At 23.5% G+C, this 25,337-nt stretch overlaps 7 protein-coding genes across 7 annotated transcripts; 4 read left to right on the forward strand and 3 right to left on the reverse strand. All coding sequences in view use genetic code 6, as the record gives it.

Moving 5' to 3' along the window:
* Positions 1-271: 271 nt before the first annotated feature.
* On the forward strand, positions 272-1,481 carry TTHERM_00595490 (immobilization antigen; the record flags this gene model as incomplete). Its single annotated transcript, XM_001011710.2, has 3 exons — positions 272-1,206; positions 1,267-1,279; positions 1,359-1,481. The coding sequence occupies 3 exons, from the start codon at positions 272-274 to the stop codon at positions 1,479-1,481; spliced, it is 1,071 nt and encodes a 356-aa protein (XP_001011710.2).
* A 2,852-nt stretch (positions 1,482-4,333) lies between these two features.
* On the forward strand, positions 4,334-5,455 carry TTHERM_00595500 (immobilization antigen; the record flags this gene model as incomplete). The annotated part of the gene is made up of 1 exon (XM_001011711.1): positions 4,334-5,455. One exon carries the CDS (start codon positions 4,334-4,336, stop codon positions 5,453-5,455), a length of 1,122 nt encoding a protein of 373 aa, XP_001011711.1.
* Positions 5,456-6,091: 636 nt separating this feature from the next.
* Positions 6,092-6,616, reverse strand: TTHERM_000595518 (hypothetical protein; the record flags this gene model as incomplete). The annotated part of the gene is made up of 1 exon (XM_012796430.1): positions 6,092-6,616. The coding sequence occupies one exon, from the start codon at positions 6,614-6,616 to the stop codon at positions 6,092-6,094; it is 525 nt and encodes a 174-aa protein (XP_012651884.1).
* A 236-nt stretch (positions 6,617-6,852) lies between these two features.
* On the reverse strand, positions 6,853-7,206 carry TTHERM_000595519 (hypothetical protein; the record flags this gene model as incomplete). The annotated part of the gene is made up of 3 exons (XM_012796431.1): positions 6,853-6,948; positions 7,017-7,086; positions 7,139-7,206. The coding sequence occupies 3 exons, from the start codon at positions 7,204-7,206 to the stop codon at positions 6,853-6,855; spliced, it is 234 nt and encodes a 77-aa protein (XP_012651885.1).
* Positions 7,207-8,890: 1,684 nt separating this feature from the next.
* Positions 8,891-9,349, reverse strand: TTHERM_00595520 (immobilization antigen; the record flags this gene model as incomplete). Its single annotated transcript, XM_001011713.1, has 1 exon — positions 8,891-9,349. The coding sequence occupies one exon, from the start codon at positions 9,347-9,349 to the stop codon at positions 8,891-8,893; it is 459 nt and encodes a 152-aa protein (XP_001011713.1).
* Positions 9,350-13,228: 3,879 nt separating this feature from the next.
* TTHERM_00595530 (immobilization antigen) lies at positions 13,229-14,168 on the forward strand (the record flags this gene model as incomplete). Its single annotated transcript, XM_001011714.2, has 2 exons — positions 13,229-13,771; positions 13,836-14,168. 2 exons carry the CDS (start codon positions 13,229-13,231, stop codon positions 14,166-14,168), a joined length of 876 nt encoding a protein of 291 aa, XP_001011714.2.
* Positions 14,169-15,550: 1,382 nt separating this feature from the next.
* On the forward strand, positions 15,551-25,244 carry TTHERM_000595540 (transmembrane protein, putative; the record flags this gene model as incomplete). The annotated part of the gene is made up of 18 exons (XM_012796432.1): positions 15,551-15,659; positions 15,718-15,879; positions 15,942-16,352; positions 16,418-16,564; positions 16,622-16,936; positions 16,994-17,274; positions 17,376-17,414; positions 17,709-18,024; positions 18,248-18,768; positions 18,919-19,362; positions 19,591-20,984; positions 21,038-21,692; positions 21,952-22,083; positions 22,139-23,119; positions 23,300-23,660; positions 23,710-24,771; positions 24,823-25,008; positions 25,078-25,244. 18 exons carry the CDS (start codon positions 15,551-15,553, stop codon positions 25,242-25,244), a joined length of 7,683 nt encoding a protein of 2,560 aa, XP_012651886.1.
* Between the last annotated feature and the right edge of the window lie 93 nt (positions 25,245-25,337).

Below are 25,337 nucleotides of genomic sequence, written 5' to 3' on the forward strand. Positions count from 1 at the left end.
ACCTACATTATACAAAATTTGATAAATTTAGGTAGATGTTTCAGATAAATTAATTTTAGAATTAATTAATAAATTTACCTACCCGGTTTACATTTATTTTAAATTCAGGATAATTAACATAAAGAGGGAAAATTGAAAAGCAAGTGAATGAATAATCTTCAAATTATCTCAGCTCAGATCTATTAATTTTTAAATAGAGCTAAATTTCAATTATAAATATTTAATAATAAAAAAAATACAAATAAATATAAATTAATCTTACAAAAAAAAAATGAAAGCAACTTCTTTGATTTTTATTTAATTAGCTGTAATTGCTACAGTAAACGCTTGTACTGATGCTAACGCTACTGCTGGTGCCGGAGGTACTTGTTACTGTAATGCTTGTTATTATGGTACTTCTGCTGATGTTGCTGGGGTTGGATATTGCCAATAATGCCCAACTGGAACTAATTCTCCTGCTTCCACTACATCAGGAACTCTTATCACTTCTTGTACTTGTAACGATACTAATTCTACACTAAAATCTGATAATAGTGGTTGCGTATGCAAAGCTAACTTCTACGGTACACCTAACCCAACTGCTGGTGGTGCTACTGGATGTACTGCATGCCCAACTGGAACAGCTTCTGTTACTGGTTCAACTGCTGTTACTTCATGCGCTTGCAATGACATTAATGCTGCTTTAAAAGCTGATAACTCTGCATGCTTATGTAAGGCTAACTTCTATGGCACCCCTACTACTTTTGGTGCTAGTAGATGTACTGCATGCCCATCTGGAACAATCTCTGTCGCTGGTTCAACTGATAAGTCTTATTGTACTTGCCCAGATGTTAATGCTTCCCTCAACTCCGCTACTCCTCCTGCTTGCTAATGTAATGCTAACTTCTATGGTACCCCTACTACTTCTGATGCTAGTGGATGTATTGCATGCCCAACTGGAACAATCTCTGCAGCTGGCTCAACTACTAAGTATTCTTGCACTTGCCCAGATACTAACGCTTCCCTCAACTTTGCTATTCCTCCTGTTTGCTAATGTAATCCTAACTTCTATGGTATCCCTACTACTTCTGGTGCTAGTGGATGTACTATATGCCCATTAGGATAAACTGCACCAGCTGGTTCTGTTATTAATATTTGCAAAGTTGCTTTAGTATCTTCCACATACATTTTATCTGTAGTTTCATTAATATAGATCATACAAGAAAAGTATGTATTTAAAATTATTACAAATTGGTTTTAACTTTTATAATATTTTTTAAATTTAAGAAAAAAAACTAAAGTAAAATAAATTAAAAAATTACAATTTGCTAAACACATATTTTCTGAGATGTCTAACAATAACTTAGAGTAAAATTAAGGTGAACGAACCTGTCAGAGATGCTGACGATCCTTAGATTGATTTAAATGAAGATAATTAAGTTGACTAGCTCAAATAAGTAAATTTATTAAATTCTTTAAAATATTACTTCTACTTTCTTTGAATTGATATTAATATTTAAAAATTCTCTAGATACCAAGGTGATCTTAGTATTATTTATTTTATTAAGCAGGAAGTTATACAATTTAAAAATTTTGCTTTTCTGATCTCTTATTTTCAAATAGTTAGCACTGTGAGGTGTGCCCTAAATCTTTTTAGTTTTAGAATTAAATTATTAGTTTACATGTTATTTTTCTATTAATTTTAAATGAAAAATATTATATTTCAATTATAATTTAAATTAGTACCCTTACTCCTTATCCCTTCCATTAAATCATAAAAAATTTTTTTAATCAGAAAATTAATTTATAACTAAAAGTTCTTTTTTTCTTAATATTTTTCCTTCAATAAAATAATTTTTTTTTCATTTTAGCTTTTTTTGTAAAATCTCTCTCTCTCTCTATTTTTATCAGATATTAGTATTTATTTTTTAAATAATTAAACTGACCAACTTTTTTAAAAAAGGAAATTATTGCTTACAAGATCCAAGCTCAATTGAAAATTTATAATATCTAAAATGTCCTATTGGTTCTAAAAATTGCCATTCAAATATCATACAATTATAAAATGGATACTGGAATAAGGACTAAAATTCAGACTAAATATATTAATGTATTAATCCAGAAAATTGTATCCCTGAAGATCCTTCAAATAAATTTGGGTGCTCACTGGGGCATGTAGGAGCTATTTGTGAATCTTGTGATTCTTAAGGAGTTATTTGGGGTTCAAAATATGGAAGAATTAATAGTGGAATTTAGTGCTAAGAATGCATTAAGCAAAATACAATTTACTCTATTCTTTTTCTATTTTTATTATTAATTATATTTTGCGGATATTTAATATTCTAAATTTAAAGATAGTTGACGTTAATATAAAAGAATATGAGCTAGTTTTATTTGAGAAAGCTTAAATTAATTTTACTACATAATCAAAGTATTAGTAGTTCTTCCTCTTACATCAAAATTCTAATTAACTATTTATAGTTTATAGCATTAATAAATAACTTAGGTATTTAGACTTAATAATTTCTCTCTGTTGTTGAAATTGGAGGTGGTGACCCTGTATAGCATACAGTATATAATTTAGATTGCATATTTAAAAATAATGATTTCTAAATTCCATTGTATGCTATTAGAGTATTATTTATCAATTTCTAAATAATTGTTATATATTTGCTGATCCAACTAGTAAAGCTCCTCACAAATATCTTTAAGATAGATGACCGCTCATTTTAGATTTCTTCTTTCATACTAATATACTTATTCTTTAGTTCTTCAATAATTAAGTATTGATATAGTCTTCATCTTGTAGAGAAATAGCAGGAAATCTATATATTATTTCTGAAATGCAGTATGAATGCTATACTGAATAACACACTAAAATATTACTATATTTAGTAGGACCATTACTTTTAATATGGTTCATAATAATCCCAACATCATTTTCTATTTATTTGTAAAGTAAAAGATAAAAATTACAAAGCTTGTTTTATCTGAATAAATATGGTCTTTTGTACTAAGTAAATAGTTTTTTAATAAAAATTAAAAATTTTTATAATAAAATTTATTCGTTAATAGGAATATAAAGAAAAGTCTTTTTATTGGGATATAGTTAGAAATCAAATAAGAGCATCTCTAGTTATATTTCTAAATTTAATTAGGACTTCACCGATACTAAAAGCTATGCTTTTATAATTTTTGATGTTAATTTACCTTAGAATTTTGATCAAAGTAAGTCCTTATTAAAGATAGTAATTAAATGATATTGATTAACTATCTTGCAAAATTGTTTTAATGAGTATATTCATAATATAAATGATATTAGTTACATATAATACCTCATTTAATCTACTATAGTAAAGCATTTTAATAATTATCAATATAAGTTTCATAGGAATCTTGCTCTTAATAATAGTATAAAGACCTGTTCCTTAAAGTATAAATGATCAAAATATCCTTTAAAGATTCTAAATTTTTCTATCCAAATTAATTCCTAATTCTATTTACAAACTTGCTTATTAAAAATAGATAAATTTATTAAGAATAAATTCTCTATGGAAAATAGTCTAAAGGAATTTAAGGGAGGTAATTGCAATAGAAGCAAATTTTAAGAACTAAAAATGGGCTTAGCAATCAATACTGCATTAGAAAGATAGCTTTTTCAAAATGAAAAATTCAACAATTAGCAGAAAACTAAAAAGGATTTTCTAATAGTAAGCGCAAAAAAATTCTAATTAAGAGAAAGACCAATAATAATTGAAAATTTTTCTAAAATAAACAATTATAAATAACAATAATAACTTTATTAAAGAAAAAATTTTTTTACCTATCTATCCTGTTTCTATTTATTTTTATTAACAAGTTTTTCAAAGATTATATTTTTGAATGAATTTACAAAATTTAATTTGAAATAATTAAAATCATATTTATTTCTACTTTTTTTAATATGAATTATTTAAATAAAATTAAATCAAGTTTATTTATTTTTTTAATTTATTTTATTTTAAACTTTTTTTAAATTTATTATATTTCATATTTTTAAATATGTTTTTTTTTCTTTTAGAAACCTAGATTATTCAAAATTTGATAAATTTAAGTAGATGTTTCAGATAAGTTAATTTTAAAAATATTTATTTTTTCTCATGAATTAATTAATAAATTTACCTACCCGGTTTACATTTATTTTAAATTCAAGATAATTAATATAAAGAGGGAAAATTGAAAAACGAATGAATGAATAGTGCTCAAATTAAATCAGCTCAGATCTATTAATTTTAAAATAGAGCAAATTTCAATTATAAAGATTTAATAAAAATAATAAATACTAATAAATATAAATTAATCTTGCAAAAAAAAAATGAAAGCCACTTCTTTGATACTTATTTTATTAGCTGTAATTGTAAAAGTAAGCGCTACTTGTACAGATGCTAATGCTACTGCTGGGGCTTTTATTGATACTGGTTTTATTTGCTACTGTAATGCTGGTTATTATGGTACTTCTACTGATTCTGTTTCTGGTGGAAGTTGCCAAAAATGCCCAACTGGAACTAATTCTGTTCTTGCCACTACCACCGGAACTCTTGTCACCTCTTGCATTTGCAATGATGCTAACTCTGCCCTCAATAATGGTAACACTGCCTGCTAATGCAAGGCTAACTTCTTCGGTACACCTAACCCAACTGCTGGTGGTGCTACTGGATGTACAGCATGCCCAACTGGAACAGCTTCTACTGCTGGTTCAACTGCTATTACTTCATGCTCTTGCAATGACACTAATGCTGCCCTAAAAGCTGATAATATTTATTGCGTATGCAAGGCTAACTTCTACGGTACACCTAACCCTACTGCTGGCGGTGCTACTGGATGTACAGCATGTCCAACTGGAACAGCTTCTACTGCTGGTTCAACTGCTGTTACTTCATGCTCTTGCAATGATACTAATGCTACCCTAAAAGCTGATAACTCTGCTTGCTTTTGTAAGGCTAACTTCTATGGTACCCCTACTACTTTTGGTGCTAGTGGATGTACTGCATGCCCAGCTGGAACAATCTCTGCTGATGGTTAAACTGATAAGTCTTAATGCACTTGCCCAGATGTTAACGCTTCCCTCAACTCCGCTACACCTCCTTCTTGCTAGTGTAATGCTAACTTCTATGGTACCCCTACTACTTCTGGTGCTAGTGGATGTATTACATGCCCAACTGGAACAACCTCTGCCGCTGGTTCAACTACTAAGTATTCTTGCGCTTGCCCTGACACTAACGCTTCCCTCAACTTTGATATTCCTCCTGTTTGCTAATGCAATCCTAACTTTTATGGTATCCCTACTACTTCTGGTGCTAGTGGATGTACTATATGCCCATTAGGATAAACTGCTCCAGCTGGTTCTGTTACTAATGTTTGCGGAGCTGCTTTTACATCTTCCACATACATTTTATCCATAGTTTCATTGCTTTTCTCTATAGTTATGCTTATTTGAAATTTATTTTTCACAAAACTATCTTGAAAACATCAATTATAAATAACTTAATCAATTCTTGTTTGACAATATATACTAATTTAAAAGTCTAATGATTAGAAAATTTGTTAATTAGTTTTATCATACAACGAAATCTAATGTTAATTCTTTTATATTAATTTTTTTCAAAATCAACTTTCAAATTACAACAGTAAGATAATAAGCATATAAATAAGTAAATAAACAAATAAATTTAAATAAATAATGTTTTTCAACTAAAAATGAAAAGCTACAAGTTATCCAGCTCTTTAATCAAATTTTATAAAAAATTAAAATATGAGAAAGAGATCATGAAGGGCATCCAAATCCATAAACTAGTCAGCAATATTTAGCTGTTGGAAACTAATTTTTTAATAAGGTGAATTTTTTTACAAATAATTATTTAAAATACCCACCTTAATCAACAGTTTGGACGGTAGATGTTTTAGATCAGCTAATTTAAAAATATTTGTTTTTCTCATGAATTAATTAATAAATTTACCTACCCGATTTATCATTTATTTTAAATTCAAGATAATTAATATAAGATGGAAAATTGATAAAAGAATTAATGAATGATCTTCAAATTATCTCAGCTCAGTTGTATTAATTTAAAAATCAAAATTTCAATTATTAAGATTTTATAAAAATAAAAACTAATCTTGTAAAAAGAGAAATGAAAGCAAATTCTTTGATACTTATTTGATTATCTTTACTTGTTACAGTAAATGCTAGTATGGATGCTAACTCTACTCTAAGTGCTGATGGTTATTGCTACTGTAAAACTGGCTATTAAGGTACTTCTTTTGATTTTAATCCTGATAAATCTTGCATACAATGCCCTTATGGAGCTAATTCTCCTGCTTCTACTACCACGGATACTCTTGTCACCTCTTGCACTTGCTAAGATAAAAACAAAACCATCGAATCTTAGTGATTTTGCAAAGATAACTTCTACAGTTTCTTCAGTGGTGGATCATGTACTGCATGCCCAACTGGTAGTTCCTCTATTGCTGATTCAATTAGTTCTTCTTGTCTTTGTAATGACATTAACGCCCAACTAAGTTATTTCTAAAATATTGCGAATGTAGGATGGGTTCTATGGTTTCCCTACTCCTTAAAGTGTTAGTGGATGCACTTCATGCCCAAAAGTTAATATAAATTTTACTAATTTAATGACTTATTTGTCAATAAATTATATTTTAATATTTATAAAAGCTTAAATTTGTTAATTAATTTTTAAATTTTTAATATTTATTAAAAATATAAACTAGATAAAGAAAATTTAGATTAATTATTTAAGTACATTAAATAAAAAAAATAATTTCATGTTTATTATCTACTTAAAAGAATACACATTATTTATGCTTAGTAGTAACTCAATTTTATTTGGGCCCCTTCCTATCCCCTTTTTAAATAGCTAGCAATTATAATTCTATTTAAGGGGGAAAAGACACATTCATATGAAAAGCCCTCTTAAATGTTACAATTGGTAATTTTTATAAATTTTCTTATAAAAATTATTAATCTTTAATAATTTTACTGAATAGGGTTTATTCACTTTATGTAAAATCCAGCCAGACATAGTTATTTACATAATCCTTAAGCTTATTCTTTTTTAAACTACAATAATAAATATAATAAAGATATTTTACTGGAACATACCTTGATAAATCTTCATCGTTGTTAAGCTTTTACTTAATACTTTATAAGATAAGAGTACTTTACTCCATCCTTTCTAATTATTGTTTTAATAAAGTAATTATTTTAAAAAATTTAATTTGCTTTCTTTTCATTTAATTTATATTTTCATGATGATAATCTTGAAATAAGTTAAATGATTGATAATTAAATATCAAAAAACTTTATAATATAGATTTTTTGTAAGTTTGAAAATATTTTTACTTTTTTGAAGAATTATATGTTTTATTTAAGTGGTATTTTTCAAAATAAATGTATTTATTAATTAATAAAAATTATTAGTCTCCATTCTAATTTAGTATTATAAACTTTTTCTGTTTTTCCTAATTAAACATAAAAAAATTTTTTACTATTTAAAAAATTTTTATGTTTTAAATATTTTTAGAATATTGAAAATATTCGATACTATCTGTTTTAGTTAGTTTGTTTTTATAACAATGACTATATTGTTTTATTAAATAAAATTATTTATCTTTCATTCAAATTTTTGTATTACTATTTTTCTCTAATTTAAACACCATTGATTAGTAAAAGAATTTTTTTACATAAGTTTAAAAATAATTTTACTTTATTGAAGAGTTTTCATATTATCTGTATTAATTAGTATTTATAAAAACAACTTGACTAATTAATTAAATTATTTTTCATTTATATATTCATTTTTTATTTTTAAAAAATATCATTCGTTATTAAACATTAAATAAATTTTTAAACTTTAGATTTTAAAATTTAAATTTGAAAGTATTTTTACTGAATTTTAAATATTTCATAGCATATTATTTTAGTGGTTTTTACAAAAAAAAAAATTAATTAATGCTAATTATTTAAATTAAAGTAAGTTTTAATTTGTTAATTTTTTATATTTTAAGATACTATTCATGATTTTAAATAAAAATCTTTAAATTTGAAAACCATTAGATTTATGAAATAATTTAATAGATAAAAAATAAGAATAAATTAATAAAATAAAATTTATAACAAAAATTAAATTAAATTTATTTATTTTGATTTTATATTTGCATTCTTAAATAAATAAATGACTATTCATTAGTTTATTAAATAATTTTATGTTAAGAGGATTTATAACCACAAAGATTGACATTAAGACATATTTAAGGCTATCTAAAAAATATATTATAGTTATACATAAAAATATTTTCACCTTTATAATATTTTCTAGTTTGTAACTAATAAATAAATTATAGGATAGATAAAATTTAGTAAGTAAAAATGTTCATTTATTTTTTTATTTGTTATTTACTTCTTTTTATTCTGATTTTTTTTATATTAGTAAATAAATTTAAAATATTAGCTTGAAAATAGTACATTAAAATTTTAAAAAGAAGGATTGTATAATAATAAATTTTCGTGATAATTGATAACATATTAAGATTATTTTAAATCTATCATATATACACGTCTAATTTTAGATTAATTATTTAATACATATTTTGGTAAATTAAATAAATTTGAAAGTTGATGGTAAATGAAAAAACTATTTTTTTTTTTAAATAAAAAATTCAATTCTAAAATTAATTTTGCTCAATAAGTTAAAAAAATTGATTAAAAATAAAAAATAAATGGCTGAATAAAATATTAAAAGAATCTAAAATTTATGCAACTAATTAATCAAAATAAGAATACGTAAACAAACAATATACTTACATGTTAAATTGATTAATACTTTTTGAAAAGCTTAAGTTCTTTTTAGCTATTTCAAATAAGAATTGCTAATAATAAAAATAATGCTATTAATGATAAAATTTTTGTAGAAGTAGTTGCAGCGGCACAAACATTTGTTGATGACCCTGCAGGGGCAGTTTGACCATTAGAACATGCAGTACATCCAGAAGTACCACCGGAAGTACTATTGGGAGTACCATAGAAATTTGCCATGCATTAACAAGCTGAATTATCAGATTTGAGTTAAGCATTGGAATCATAACAGGTACAACTACTGACAAGAGTACCAGTAGCAGTTGCGGCTTAAGAGTTACTTCCTGGTGGGCATGCTGCACATCCAGAGCCACTAGCATCTGTTGAAGTTCCATAGTAGCCTGCCATACAGTAACATGTAGCTGCAGAAGAGCCACTAGCATGAGCATCACTGCAAGTAAATTGACCATAAACTGAAGCAGTTATTGCTAAAGCAATTAATAAATATTAAATTCTCATTTTTTTGTTAAATTTTTTGGTTATTTTAATTTTTTTGATTTAATAAAAATTATTGATATATTTATTTCAGCTTGTTTTTAAATTAAAAAACTATATTTAGAAACAAAATATATTCAAAAAAATATATATGTCTGCTTGTGTATTCAAATGCAATAACACAAACATAATTATATTTATTCTGATTGTACAAATCATTAGTTATAGTTTTTTTAAGCCTTAGATAAAAGCCCTTCCTCTCTCTCTAAATAGTAACACTATATAACTAGCTTTACAGATTTTTATTATTATTTTATGGATTTATTAATTGTAAATTATATATGAGGTTAACAAATTTTCTTCTTTTATGTTAATTTAAAAAATTAAACATTTTTTAACTGAATTGAATTAATTATAAATTTATTTATTCAAAATAACACAAATATAGAGTAGATTCTCATGTGATTAAACGTGAAAAAATATTGATATAATTTCCTATTTTTTTTTTAGTTAGTATTTTATTTTTCTAATAGTTAGTTAGTTAGTTTAAAGAAATGAATCTATTTCAAAACAAAATCTCAAATGTATGTTAACAATTATTTAATTTTTATTTTTTAGGTTTTTTTCATTTTATATAGTTTTACAAATAGTAACAACAAGGAACCATCAATCAAATTTTCAATTAAAAACAAATTATTTGTTTTTTCTTACTAAAATTAAATATTTTAAATGGAAATATTGAACTAAACTGAGAATTGAAGTATACAGACTAAAGTTAGATTAACGTCTATACTCTTACATACAATAAGTCAAAATATTGAATTGATTATAATATAATAATTTAAATAATTGCAAAAATTATTTATACATTATATATATCTGATCAAAACTATTTAAATTTTGAAAATTTATTTATTTAATTTGAAACCTGAAATTTACTTAATCTAACATCCTTAAAATTTCTTTCATCTAAAATCGTGAAATTTATTAATTAATAATTTAAAAATTCAGGGTTTAATTAACTCACCAGGATCTATATAAATAAATTAATCAATCAATCAAGCAAGCAAGAAATACACAAAAAACATAGAACTCCATCTTTTTAGTTTTTACATAAATAGGGAAATTTCAAATATTTTAGTGAAATATTTTCTAAAAAATTCAAAAATTGTTTCAGATTGTGTTATTTATAAATAAGTGAATTATTTGTTTAATTAGGTAGAGAAAAAACTTAAGCAAAAAATAATAATTGTATTTCAAAAATATAAAAATACTTTTATTTAAATAATAATTATGTATAAATCTAAGTCTAAGAGTAGGTTGTGAAAATAGTAAAAAGTTTTTTCATACTTCAATCGAAGAATTAAATTTATTTTATCTTTTTGATAACATTTTTAACTAATAAAAAAATCGAATTAACAAAATACATATTTTAAATTTTTATTCTATTTTGGGTTATCATATAAAAAACATGAGAAATTTATTTAATTGCTTGGTTTTTTTTTGTATTGATAGATTTTTTAAAGCGTAATAGAAAGATGATGAATAAGTGATTGACTTTATTTGATATATTTATAATTTTTATTCATTCATTCAACCTTTGGTTAGCAATAAGATAATTATTTGTTTACTAAAATCATAAAGAGAAAATTCTTTTAATTATTATAAAATAAAAGACAAATTATACAATTAATAAATTTCAATAAAAAGGCATTTCAAAGCATCTATAAAAGAGGAAAAAGGGGGTTTTAAATATGAATGTTTCTCAAAAAATCTAAATGTAAATTTAGTTTTTAAAAAAATGTTTAGGAATATTATAATGCCTTCATGTCATATTCATAATTAATAAAAAAATGACAGTTTTCCATTTTAATATTAAATATGAGCCTTGAAAGTAAAAAAAATCAAAGAATATAAGCCCTCTATATATAAATCTAAGTTGAATTTTCATATGAAAATAAAGTTAATTAAAACCTGAAATCATTTAATTAATATTAAAAACTTAATTTTGGGGAAATTAACTAAAAAATTTTTTATTTTTTTAATTTAAAGAAAAATAAATGGGAAGTATATTTTCTTGGTTTAACTATTTTTAGATCAAAAAATCAATAAATTTACATTAGAGAGATAGATAAAGTTTTAATTATTAGATATTTTAGCACATTTATATTAAGTAAAACAAAAAATTTACTTATAATAAATAAATTTTTCTACAAAATACTTCAAAAGTAAGTAATTTGTTTCCAATTTTTAAATTTATTTTTACTTTTTACTCAAAAAATCAAATTCATTTTTTGCTAAACTCTTAATTTTATTATTTAAAAAAAAGCTAATGTAATCGCTAAGTATTTATTAAAAAACTGAATTAGAAAACAAAAAATGAAGTTTATTTTAAATAAATAAATAGAATAAATTTATGGCAATTTACTCAAGTAAAAATGTCTAAAAATTATGTTAAAAAAAAGAGTCTTATTTTTTAAAAAAATAATAAATATTAAGTAATTAATCTTACTAATATAAACAATAAATAATATTTTTTTTGTAATATAATTATTTTTTTATTTACATAAATTTGATGTAGAGTTGATTAACTTACAGAAACACAGAGCTAAATTTAATTAATTTATTAATTTTATTACTGATTGTAGTAAATTTTTCGAATTATTATGCTCTTTGTTAGAATCCCTGCTTTTAAGATATTTAATATAATTGTAAATTTATTTTTTTTAAAATATTAGCAAAGTTTTTGAATAAGTAGATTATATTAAAGAGAGAATATTGCTCATTTTAAAAAACTATTCTTTTGTTTTAACTTAATATTAATGAATGAATTTCTAAATTTTTATAATAGATTAAATTTCTTATTAAAATATTTAGATTTAATACTAGAAAGGCTTAAATAAGGGAGTATATAATATTATAGTAGATAATATTTTGGATAGTAGCTCGTAGTTTGAAATCAAAAAAGAATTCATGAACTTTGATTTTACTTCTATTATTTTTCTCTAATTTAAAAGTAATCAAATAGATAAAAATGCTGCCATTTAATACAGTAATTAGTTACTACTGTCAAACTATAAATATTTCAGCTTTAAAATCATTAATGTTAACTTTTTTAGAATATAAGAAGGAAAAGTGTATGACATAAAATTCTAAAACATTACAAATTAAACTTAATCGCTTGCTAAATTTAAAATTATTTCAAATATGATTAATTAATTGCTACTATTTTATAGCAGACTCATCTTAGTTAAATATAAGAGATTTATATTTAGATAGCTTACATTTATAGAAAATAGACCAGTTACAAAAGTATCAAATCCTGATAAGCTTTTTCTTTTCAGTTAAAACTAAAAAATTTGAATTTAATGCTTGTTTTGATCGATGTAACTTTAACTTATAAAAAAAATATTATTTTAAAATTGATTGAGAATTTTTATTTTATAAATTTTTATAAAATTTTGAAAAAAAACATAACAAATAAACATATTTATTTATTTTCAAAATTTTTTTAAATTTATTGTAATCAAAATAAATATAGAAAATTTAGTGATTATGAAAAAAAATAAAAATTTATAATAATTTTATATTTTTAAATATGTTTTTTTTTGTTTAGGAAATTACATAATAAAAAATTTGATAAATTTAGGTAGATCTTTCAGATAAGTTAATTTTAAAAATATTTGTTTTTTCTCATGAATTAATTAATAGATTTACCTACCTAATTGATCATTTATTTTAAATTCAACATAATTAATATAAAGAGGGAAAATTGATAAGTGAAAAGAAACAATCTTCAAATTATCTCAGCTCAGATCTATTAATTAGTAAAATTTAAATAAAAAAAGATTTAATAAAAATAAAAATTTACAATTAAATAAAAACTAATCTTTCAAAAAAAAAATGAAAGCAAATTCTTTGATACTGATTTATTTATCAGTAATTGCTTCAGTAAACGCTGCTTGTATTGATGTTCACGCTACTGCTGGTGCCGGAGGTGTTTGTTTCTGTAATGCTGGTTATTATGGTACTTCTACTGATTCTGATCCTATTGGAGCTTGCCAATAATGCCCAAATGGAACTATTTCTGCTCTTGCCACTACTGTAGGAACTCCTGTCACCTCTTGCTTTTGCAATGATACTAACGCTTACCTTAATAGTGGTTAATTTGATTGCTAAAAATGCAATCCTAACTACTATGGTACACCTAACCCAATTGCTGGTGGACCTAGTGGGTGTAGTCCATGCCCAGCTGGAACAGTTTCTGCTGCTGGTTCAACTTCTATTCTTTCATGTAACAATTGCTCAGATGTTAACGCTTTCCTCAACTCCTAAACTCCACCTGTTTGCTAATGTAAGGCTAACTTCTATGGTACCCCTAATTCTTATGGCAGTAAATGTATTGAATGCCCAGCTGGAACAGTTTCTGTTGCTGGTTCAACTACTGTTACTTCATGCAGAGCTTGCACAGATGTTAACGCTTCTCTTAACTCCTACTTGCTAATGTAAGGCTAACTTCTATGGTACTCCTACTACTTCTGGTGGTGGATGTATTACATGCCCAACTGGAACAAACTCTGCAGCTGGTTCTACTACTATTAATTCATGCACTTGCACAGATACTAACGCTTCGCTCAACTCTGCTATTCCTCCTGTTTGCTAATGTAATCCTAACTTCTATGGTATCCCTACATCTTCTGGTGCTAGCGGATGCACTATATGTCCATTGGGATAAACAGCTCCTGCTGGTTCTGTTACTAATATTTGCAAATCTGCTATAGCAACTTCCACACTCATTTTACCGATAGCTTCATTGCTTTTCTGTTTATTATTGCTTATTTGAAGTTAATTTTTTACAAAATATCATTAAAACATCAATTATTATAAAACTTAATCAATTTTTGTCTGTTAGTCAATAAATATTAATTTTAAATTCAAATAATTAGAAAATTTGTTAATTAATAATATCTTACAATAAAATTTAATGTTAAGGTAATTCTTTTATTTATTTTTTCAAAATCAACTTTCAAATTACAGTTCTTTTATTATAAAATTTACAAAATCAAAATTTGTTAATAAAAAAGTAAAAAAATTTTCTTTTTCAATAGATATTTTTTTAATTTATTAGCAAATTGAATAAAATAGAATTATTAATTAATATAGATTTCATTATTAACTACTAATTTAAAGGTTTATTTGACCATAAATTATATTTTATGGCTATTAATTTTTGAATGGATATTTTTTAATTTATTAGCAAATTGTATATAAGAGAATTGTGGGTTAATATAAATTTCATTATTAATTTTTAATTTATTTGCTTATTTGTAGATAAATTATATTTTATGGATTCTAAAAACTTAAATTTGCTAATTTTTAAATTTTTAATATTTATTAAAAATGAGTTAGAATAAGAAAAAAAATGTTATTTAATTACATTAAATTTGGTCTTTAACTTGCAAAATCATAATTTATAAAAAAATAAATCTATATAGCAAATCCTGGTATTGAAATTCTACTGACTTGATATACTATGTCAGCTGAATTTCAATTAATTTATATATATAAATTGAATTCTAGGTGGTTTTGATACTTTATTTTTTTAGAAAATTAATGAAATATAAATGCTGCATATTTAATTAAAAATTAACAAATAAGAAAAATTAATTAAAAACAGTTAAATTAAATTGATTAAATAATATTATATTAAGTACAGATATATGTAGATGAATAAATTATTGTGAATATTTTTATTATTTATAATCTTATTAAAAGAAAACTCAAAAGAGATAAACAATTGCTTTCAATTTTTAAATATCATGAATTATATTTATTAGCTTTTTTATGGATGAAAAGCAAATTATAAAATTATGAACTCTAAATATTAAATGTGAGTTATAGAAAAAAAGAATCTAAGACTGAGTAATGTGCTACCGAATGAAATACACCTTTAAGCGTTCTAAGATATTTATGATATTTAAAATAAAAATTTAGTAATCTTTAATAATAAGATATAATTCTGCTATTAATTTAATGATGATGGTCAGTGTAAAAATATTAATTATATGCACGGGTTGAATAAACATTGGCTTTTCTTTGATAAATAAAATTAATTTCATATAAAAATCAAGTAAAACAAATCGATAGCATTTACATCTATTTTCTTAAATAATTAAGAATTTAAGCAATTTTTTGTATTAAAAAACACTTTATTTATTTTGTAAGATGAATTTGATTTACTTAGTTTTTAAAATTAAATTCCTTTTCTTAGCATTACCAAATATATGCTAGAGCATTTAAGTACAGCAGTGTCCTGAACTATAAACGTATTAAAGTAGACTAAATAAATATATTTTGTTAAACAGATCATTTCATTTTATTTCTATTAATAGATGTTAGAATTGCTGAAGGATATGTTATTTAGAGCTTTGTTAAAATAGCAAAAACTAACATTCTGATGATTAATACAATCCAGCAAACTAAATAAGATTCTAGCATAGTTTATTACAATGATTTATCAGTTCAATCTGGCGAGATTATTAACGTTATTAAACGTAAATTTTCCTTTTACTCACAATCATTAAAGTAGAAATTATTTAATTGACTTAATTAATAGCTGACTATCCAATAATTAACATGATCTATTTGGAATAATACAATAAAATTCTTGCATCTAACTAAGAAAAAGTTGTTTTAGTAGATGTTTATAATTTAAAACCAGAAAAATCAATACAATTATTGCAGATTCAGTCAATTGAATTGATTTAAGATACTAATCTAGTCATCATAACTAAAAAATATTACTTGCTTTTAATTCTAGATCTAAAGAGTTTTGAAGTGGTAGCAACTTTGGATAGTTCTAGCAATTTTATATCTAAGGATGAAGTTCAATATTAGTCAAAGTTTTATCAATTATTCAATAAAAAATAATAAAAGTTCATTATGACTCACTATAAATAAGTGTTTATCTCTTGGAGTTACGATCCATCTACACATAAGTGGAAATTCTTAGAAGACTTACTTAATAGTAAAATAATTTTGAGGCTAATTACTAAAATAAATATGATTTCTTCATTAATTATTTTAAAACAGCGAATGGTGATGTTAGGAAAGAAAATAAGAGTATAACAAGATTACCAAACACAGATATATTTTTTTTTTGTGATTTAGAATACGCAATCCAAGTTATTGAAATAATAGATATAGAAACTAATGAAGTAAATTCTCTAGCAGATATCAGTAAAATTTAAATATTTTTTATGTTATTGGTTGGTTAACTTACTAAAAATTATTTAGAATTAAATGGGTAATCTGATTCTTTGTAGCAGCTATTCAATGTAGCTTTAAAATACATTGAACTTAATGGCTAAAAAGTGCTTTTTCTTATAGCAGGCGATGATTAATACATCTATACTGCATAACTAGCTGTTGATTTAACAAAAAAAACTTTCAAAGTAGCTAAAAAGGGTTAATAATAGTTAGTAGAAGTTAAAAGAGAAGACTAAGTGTTGAGGTGGTATGACTTATAAGATGAAAGAAAGTTAGTAATTGGAAACTCAAAATAAGCAATAGTCTATGATTACTAATAGAAGTAGTCATACTATAATTTATGTAAATTTTCATTTGCTAATAATGATATTTTATTTGAGAAAATATTCATTTAATAAGGGTATTTATCTGATTCATACAATAAGGCTATTTCTTTTACGAATAGCTAAGAGTAATAACTATATGTCTTTCTTTAGCAAAAATAGTTAGTTATTGCAGAAAAAGGAAATTTTGGAAAAGCAAAAATGACTTATTCTTTATCAAATTCACTTTTGAAAAACTACAACAGTGCTTTTCAAGTTAAGTTTTGCTAACATTGCCTGGCAATAAAAACAGTTAATGATAATCAAGAAGGAGCATTTTTAACATAGATTGACCTTTCTAAAGAATTTGAAGAATAAGTAAAATTTTATTTTATTAAAAATATTAAAATTTAAGTTATATTCTTTTTATTGCGAAGCAAAATTAATTTGAATATAACATTATTTTAATAATTTAATAGATTTTATTTACTTACCTATCTTATTTATTTTAGTAAATGGTATAATTTATAAACAACTTTTCGATGAGTTAATATTAATTTAAAAGCTGAAATGAAATAAATAATCAAAGGAATTTTTAAATGTTATAAAATCTTTTTTAATCTCAATAAAATCATTTAAATTTATTCATTAATCCATTTAATAGAATGCATGTTTCAGCATATTTATTTGAATTTAGAAATTGAAAAATATTAATAATAAATTAATTCAGATTAATTTCAAAAAATTTAAATTTTTAAGAATTTATTTTAGTGTTTTAAAAATTAATATTTTATTAATTTCTAAAAATTTAGATTTTTGATTTTAGCAATTTTGGGATAGATAATTGGAATTAATTCAGTTATATTGACTTTTTCTTTCATGACAATACTGTTTTTGCAATAGTTTCCTAGTAGGAAGCTGGATATTTATTTGTAATAATCAATTTATCATCTCAAAGCTTTTATTAGCTCTTTTCTGAAAGCGATAATGACTCAAAAAATAGCGGATTATGTTCAGTAATCTAACAAATCACTAATGACAAATATGAAATTATTGGTTTAGACAATTTAGGATATGTTTATACTTGGAGTTTCCCAGACAATAAGATTAAATATTTTTACAAAATGAGTAAATTTATTTCAATTGTATTTAACATCGTTCATTCATTTTATATTTTTTATACTTTAGATCAAGTAATTTAGCTTTATAAATCTTCAATTTAAAAAAATTTTTTTTAAATTAGAATAAGTGAAATAATTATTTGAACTAAATATTTTTATTGTTAGTTAAAAATATTCTAAATCATATTTAATTCAATAAAATTCTTATTTTTTATAAATAATTAAATTAGATGATTGCTTGAATCCTTCTATTGCAGAACTCATGAGTTTGTAAGATGGTTCAAGGAGAGTTATTGTATATTGTAAAGATGGAAATATTTTTAGTTATAACTTTGACAAAGGTACTGACTAGCAAGTAATTTGGAAATTAACTTCACAACCACTTACTATGAAAGTTTAAGCAAATTTACTTTTTTTTGGTGAAAAAGATATAGGAGACATTTTTATATTTAAATATGACGAATCTAAAAAAGATTTTTAGTTATTTTTGTAATTTTAGTCAGGTGTTATTAAAAATACTTTAATTTGGATAGATTTACTTAAGAATAACTAACTTTGGATTTAATATTAATACATCAATATATTTTTTTAATTGGATAGCTGTTTTAATGACCCTAAAAACTGCTAATAGTGCTCAAAATAATTTTATTTCAACGTAACAGAAAAACCAATTTACGAAGGCTTTTATGGTTCAGGAATTAAGAATAATCCTTATTCTTCTTCTTCAATGTTTTTTTAGAAAATAGTTTAGGTATTTATTACTTTTTTATTTATTTTTTGCCTAAAAAATTGCTTAATGAAAGTAATTTTTTTGCAAAGATATTCTTCTTTTGCTATGAATTAATTCTAATGAATTTACTTCTTTTTTAGACTAGATTAACTTTCTTATTAAAATATTTAGATTTAATACTACAAAGATTTAATTAAGGGAGTATCTAATATTATAGTAGATAATATTTTGGATAGTAGCTCGTAGTTTGAAATCAAAAAAGAATTCATGAACTTTGATTTTACTTCTATTATATCTCTATAGTTTAAAAGTAATTAAACAGATAAAAATGCTGTCATTTAATACAATGATTAGTTATTATTATCAAACTACTAATCGTTCAGTCTTGAAAATATCAATCTAAATTTTAGTATATAAGATGGAAAATAGTGTGGCATAAGATTCTAAAATATTACAAATTAAGCTTACTTGCTTAATCTAAAAATTGTCTCAAATATGATTAATTGCTACTACTTTATAGTAGACTCATCTTAGTTAAATATAAAAGATTTATATTTAGATAGTCTATATTTTAAAGAAAATAGACCAGTTATACAAGCATCAAATACTGATAAGGTATGAAACTATATTATTTCACAAATCTTTTTTGCTTTTAAAAGCTAAGATATTTTTTCTTTTCAGTTAAAGCTAAAAATTAGAAATTTAAAGTTTATTTTGATCAATTTAAATTCGATTGAGATTTTTTTTTTTAATTTTTAAAAAATTTTGAAAACAAACATTACAAAAAAATAGATTTATTTATTTATTTTCAATATTTATTTTTTTAATTTTTTGTTATTAAAGATAAATATAGAAAATTTAGTGATTAATAATTGTACTCTTGGATAAGATTTCAGTGTTTTGTCTTAACTAACGGATATAAGTGCAAATTTAACTAAAGTCTAGATATCAAACAATAAGGTTTTAAATACATAGCAAAATAGCAATGTTTTATCTTCTTTATTTTCTGCTGCTTAGATATATGCAGATAAATTAGATTTTTATAATAATGTCTTCAAAAATAAAATTATGTTTACTATTGTTTCATCTATAAAACAATAAAACCAAACTTTTACTTTCAAGGCAGTTAACATAACTAAAAATGAATTTTATTCAAGAATGCCTTACATCTTCTTTAATTCGCTTTACTCAATGCTGTACAATCCAGATCATAATTTATACTTTGAAGACATCACATTTGAAGAAAATATTATTGTTTAATAGGATAATTAGGACCTTCCAATAGCTTCTTTTATCGAAACTGATAAAATTAAACTCATAGATATGAAGAACATCCGATTTAAAAATCACTATAATATTAAACTCATGCTTAACTAGAATACATACTAAATCTTTATTGATGGAATTTTTTGTGAAAACTCAGATGAATTTAAATAAGAAATTCCATAAAATTAGATGTTGACAGGTTGTTTTTAAATAAACGAAGCATCCTAGATTTTTATAAAAAATATCAATGTTAATAATTTGATTGTAAAAAATTAACCCGTTATCAGTATTCAAAATTTCAAATAGGAGTATTTGATGGCTAATATAACTATTGGGAATTTCAATACAACTTCCCTTATTTAAACAGAAGCTAACCAGTATGCCAGCATGATTTAAATTAATAGCTATTTTATGGTCGATATATTTTTAAATAAATGCAATTTTACTTAAAATAGTTTAAACTCTGATAAATTTATTTTGGTGTATTCTGCAAGTGCACTTTATCTATAGAGTTATAAAGGAAACTCAAACATAACTGATTGTTACTTTTAGAATTCCTATAGTAACTCTAAATATAATTTTGTATATTTATAAAGTAAGGAGGTCTATTTGTAAAATGTTCACTTCTAGAAATCCTCATTTTTTATGGAAAGTGATACGTTGCCTAAAAACTTTGAAGAATATTAATAATAAGGAGGAATGCTAAATTTAAATGTATAAAATTTAAAGGTTTTAAATTCTTCTTTTATTCAATCGACTTCTTCCAAAGGATCTTTTTTCTACATAAACTCTTTTTCAAATACACTCAACATAAATTTTGAAAATACAGAATTTTCTGAAGGATTCAGCTTAATAGATGGAGGAGCCATTTTTATCGATACAAGTGGAGCTTTTCTTGTCTTAGATTTCAAAAACTGTTCTTTCTCTGATATTTACACGCTGTCACCAAATGGAAATTCAATAGATTTTGAGTAATTTATATTTAATTCTATTTTATTTCAAATTTATTCAAAAAATTAATTAGGAAATAATCTGAAAATTCAAGTTAACAACATGACATATTAGCATTTTAAGATGGAAAAATTTAGAATATTTATGGAATGGAAGATAGCTATTTTTTGAAAATAAAGTCATCAAGTTTAGGATTATAAAATATTTAATATAAACAATAAGATCAAGCAATTTCAAACTCAAAAGCTCTCAAAAAATTTAAGTCATATGATAAACATTAATTATCTGGGTTTTTTAATATTACTTAAAGTGTTTTGAAAATAAAAGGTAGTAACTTTACCAATTTATAAATGCTAAAGAGCGAAACTCCGATGCTTGTATCATCTATTTCATCTCAAATTTATTTTTAAAATGGAATAATAAAAGACTGCATATTTAGTAGCTATTTAATATTTGCTGGAGCAGCATCAAATATAATATTGGAAAATACCTCGTTTGAATCTATACATTAACATAAAGATGATTTAAGATTGATTTAAAATCTAATTACAGATTAAAAACCTTCTAACTAATCTAGTTCAATGATACATCTAAATAATGGATCTCTTAAAATAACAAAAAATAGTCTATTTAAAGATATAAAATGCACTAATAACTGCAACGGTGGTGCATTTTAGTTGATCAAATCCAAATTTGATATCTAAGACTCTATATTTGACTCTGTTAAGGTATAAAAAAATATTATTTTTTTAATAAAAAGTAAACTTTAACCTAGAATTTAAATTGTTTAAAAATATTATTTTTAAAATTTAAATCCAAAATTTCTGAATTCATAAATTATCAATTAATTAATTTTAAATATCATAAATTAATTTTATAGATGAGAATTAATTTCTATAAAAATATTAACAAAATACTCCAAAATTAAATCTGCAAAAAGTTTTTTGTTAATTTGATAAAAAATTAAATAATGATTATTGAAATTAGGCAAGCTTTGGTGGAAGTATATTTGTGTCAGGGATTATAAATGATCGAAATAATATGCAATAAGTTATATTTAAAAATTGCAAAGCTTTATACAATGGAGGTTCATTATATTTGCTTTTCTAATAAGATGATGTAAAATATCTTTTTAAAAAGTTAATTTTAAAGGTAAATTTCTAATTTAAAACAGTTTTTATTCAATCTTACCATTAAGTAAGTTTAATTTATATCAAATGAATCTGAAGAAGGTAGAGGAGGAGCTGTATTTGTTTAATCTTTAAAGCAAAATCCATAGGATTAAATACTATAAATTACTGATTCTTAATTTATAAGAAATAAAGCATTAGTAGGTGGAGCTATCTATTAAATTAACATGAATCCTAAATTGCTTGGATAAAATATATTTTCAGATAACTAATATGTTTACTATGGAAAAGACATTATTTCATATCCAACAAATTTAAAATTTGTAGAAGAATAGTCCTTTCTTTAAAATTTTCCTTCTGCTAAGCTTGAAAAAGGAATTATTTTCATTGAAAGTTTTAGAAGTGGAGCATCAATTTAAGATATTATTTTTGAGTTTTAGAATTAAAGATAAGAAAAGATGATTCCTGTTTCCTAGGATGAAATAGATAATTGGAATATTGAGGTAAAAATTAAGGCATTGAATTCAAGCGAAAATAGTTTAAATTTACAGGGAGAACAATAAGTATTTTATGACTAAGATACTAAATCTTTTAAATTTAAAGAACTTAAAATATTTGGAAAACCTGGTCAACTTGCTTCACTATAGTTTAGATCGAATAATATTTACACGTTAAGCTAAACAACAAACACTTACATTCAGGACTACTCTTATAATATTTAAATTAGTTTTAGAGAATGTATATAAGGAGAGGAAAAAAATACTTTTAACAACATTATTTAATGCAATATTTGCGAACCAGGGACCTACTCATTATCAGTATCTAAAGGGTGCTAGGAATGTCTTGAAGGAGCTCTCTGTTAAGGTGGAAGCAATCTTATTACAAAATAAGGCTATTGGAGAAAGTCACTTGATAGTGAAAATGTCTTGAAATGCTATAATCTTCCTGCCAATTGTATTGGTGGATCTTATGGGAATTAATCATGTTACGAAGGACATATTGGCGCTCTTTGCGAGGAATGTGATGTAAATTAATAAATATATTCTAATAATATTTATCTCATAGCTTGCTTTTATTTAAGAGCATATATGATTTTTAACATTCTATGACAATATCAAATAAATTTATTTATTTATTTTTGATGTTTTTTTCAAATTTAAAATTTTAATTTTCAATTGTTAATTAGTAAAATATTATCCAAAAAGTTATAAGGAGATTAATGGGGTGATTATTTTGCAAAATCAGGAAAATACTAATGTATAAGATGTTCTGAAATAAAGTATAACATATGGTTGTCTTTAATATCAATAATTTGGACTTTAATATCTATGTCTTTAGCAATCAAAGGAAACATGGACTAGCTTAAATAGAGTGTAGCTGCACTTGCTATACAAAGGCAGATTAGATATAAGTCCTATTAAAGAAACTAGTCATCTTTAAATTTATCGTCAAATTTAAATCAATAGAACCAAACCAACGATAAATCTGGTGTGTATATCAAATTATTTACTAATTATATTTAAATTGTCAGCTCGATTGCCACCTTTAATTTATCCATTCCATAAGGTAAAATTTATCAATCATAAAAACATAATTCAATTCTTATTAAAATTAGGAATTTTTGAATTTCCTCAAACAGTGGGATCTCCAACAAAACAAATTTAAGTGCAATTTGATTGCATAATAAGAAAAACAGATATTGATATCCCTATTATTTATACAAGACTAATTTTTTCTATGCTTTTTCCAATATTTTACATGATTATTTTCCTTTTGGGAATCTTTTTGTTACATTGTATCAGAAAAGAGAAGAAATTTGACTGGTTTGTTGTATCCACCTCTGCAATATTTTTAATTATTTATATGCAACCTGATTTAGTAGCTTAAATAATAGCTTTAATGTCCTGTAGAACTATTGGAGATACTGATTATATTTTATCTAATGTTTCTTTTGAATGCTACACTGAAGAACACAAGTATTATACTTTAATACTCATGTTTCCACTGCTTCTATTATGGGTACTTATATTGCCAATAACGCTTTTCGTTATTTTGGTAAGAAATAAACAAAAATTAGATTCGATTGATGCTCAGCTAAAATTAGGTTTTTTGTATAAGGAGTACAAAAATTAAGCTTTTTATTGGGAGTTTGTAAAAATGTTCTAAAAGATAGCTATCATACTTGCACTTAACTTTTACTCACAAGAAATTGTAGTAAAAGGTGTACTCGTTTACATAATTATAGTGATTTATGGTATTATTTCAATGAGAATACATCCTTACAAGGAAAGCTAGATAAATGAAATAGATGTGAATTCTACTAACGTCTGTGCTATTACAGTTTTAATAGGCATATTTCTTTATAAAAATCCCTTTGATTATTTTGTATATTTCTCATTTAGTCTGATTTTGATAATAAATATCTGGCTTATTTGTAAGATCTTAAACAGGATCATTAAAATTTATTTGACCAAAATTAAAATTAAGCTAAAGCATTACATCCAAAAATTATCTGAAAAGTTTCCTGTTTTTAAAAAGCTTCAAATTATTTAGAAAGAAAAGAAATAAATAAATGATTAACTCAAAAAAAAAATATAACTTTTGTTTCGCAAATATTTGAATATGAGTTCATAATAAAAAAAGCAATTCTTCCTAAAAATCATGGAATCTGAATTAGGTAAAATTTAATTAATTATTAAATAAATAATATTTAAAAAATAAATATAAGTTTAAAAACATGGACACATATTTAAGCATGAATCTTAATACATTAGCTAAGAATTATCTCATAATCATCATTTAAATCACGAAAATATGGTACCAAATACAACAACAAGAATCTAGCTGATTACGAGCTAGAAGCTAGATTGTTCAAATAAAAGTCAAAGTTAACAATAGAACAAGTAAGACTATGGTAATAAAAACTAATTTATTAAATAACTAATAAATAAATATTCTTATTATTTACATTTATTCCAAAAAGACCAAAAAACACTAAACGAAGCTGAAATGAAATCAAGACATTCTGAAGAATCAAGTGGTTTTTTTTCAGTCAACACTCTAAAAGCAATAAAGTACTTTTAAAGTTAAAAATAGCTAAGTATTTAAATGTAAACAAATACCCCAAACAATCCAGATTAAGTTGACTGAAATATAAAATCCTAAACAAATAAACAAATAAATAAATCTAGAAATATCAAAGTTACTCAATTAAACATTATTTATTACATAATTTCATGTTCG

Source organism: Tetrahymena thermophila, assembly GCF_000189635.1.
Source record: "Tetrahymena thermophila SB210 genomic scaffold scf_8254731, whole genome shotgun sequence".
NCBI lineage: Eukaryota > Ciliophora > Oligohymenophorea > Hymenostomatida > Tetrahymenidae > Tetrahymena > Tetrahymena thermophila.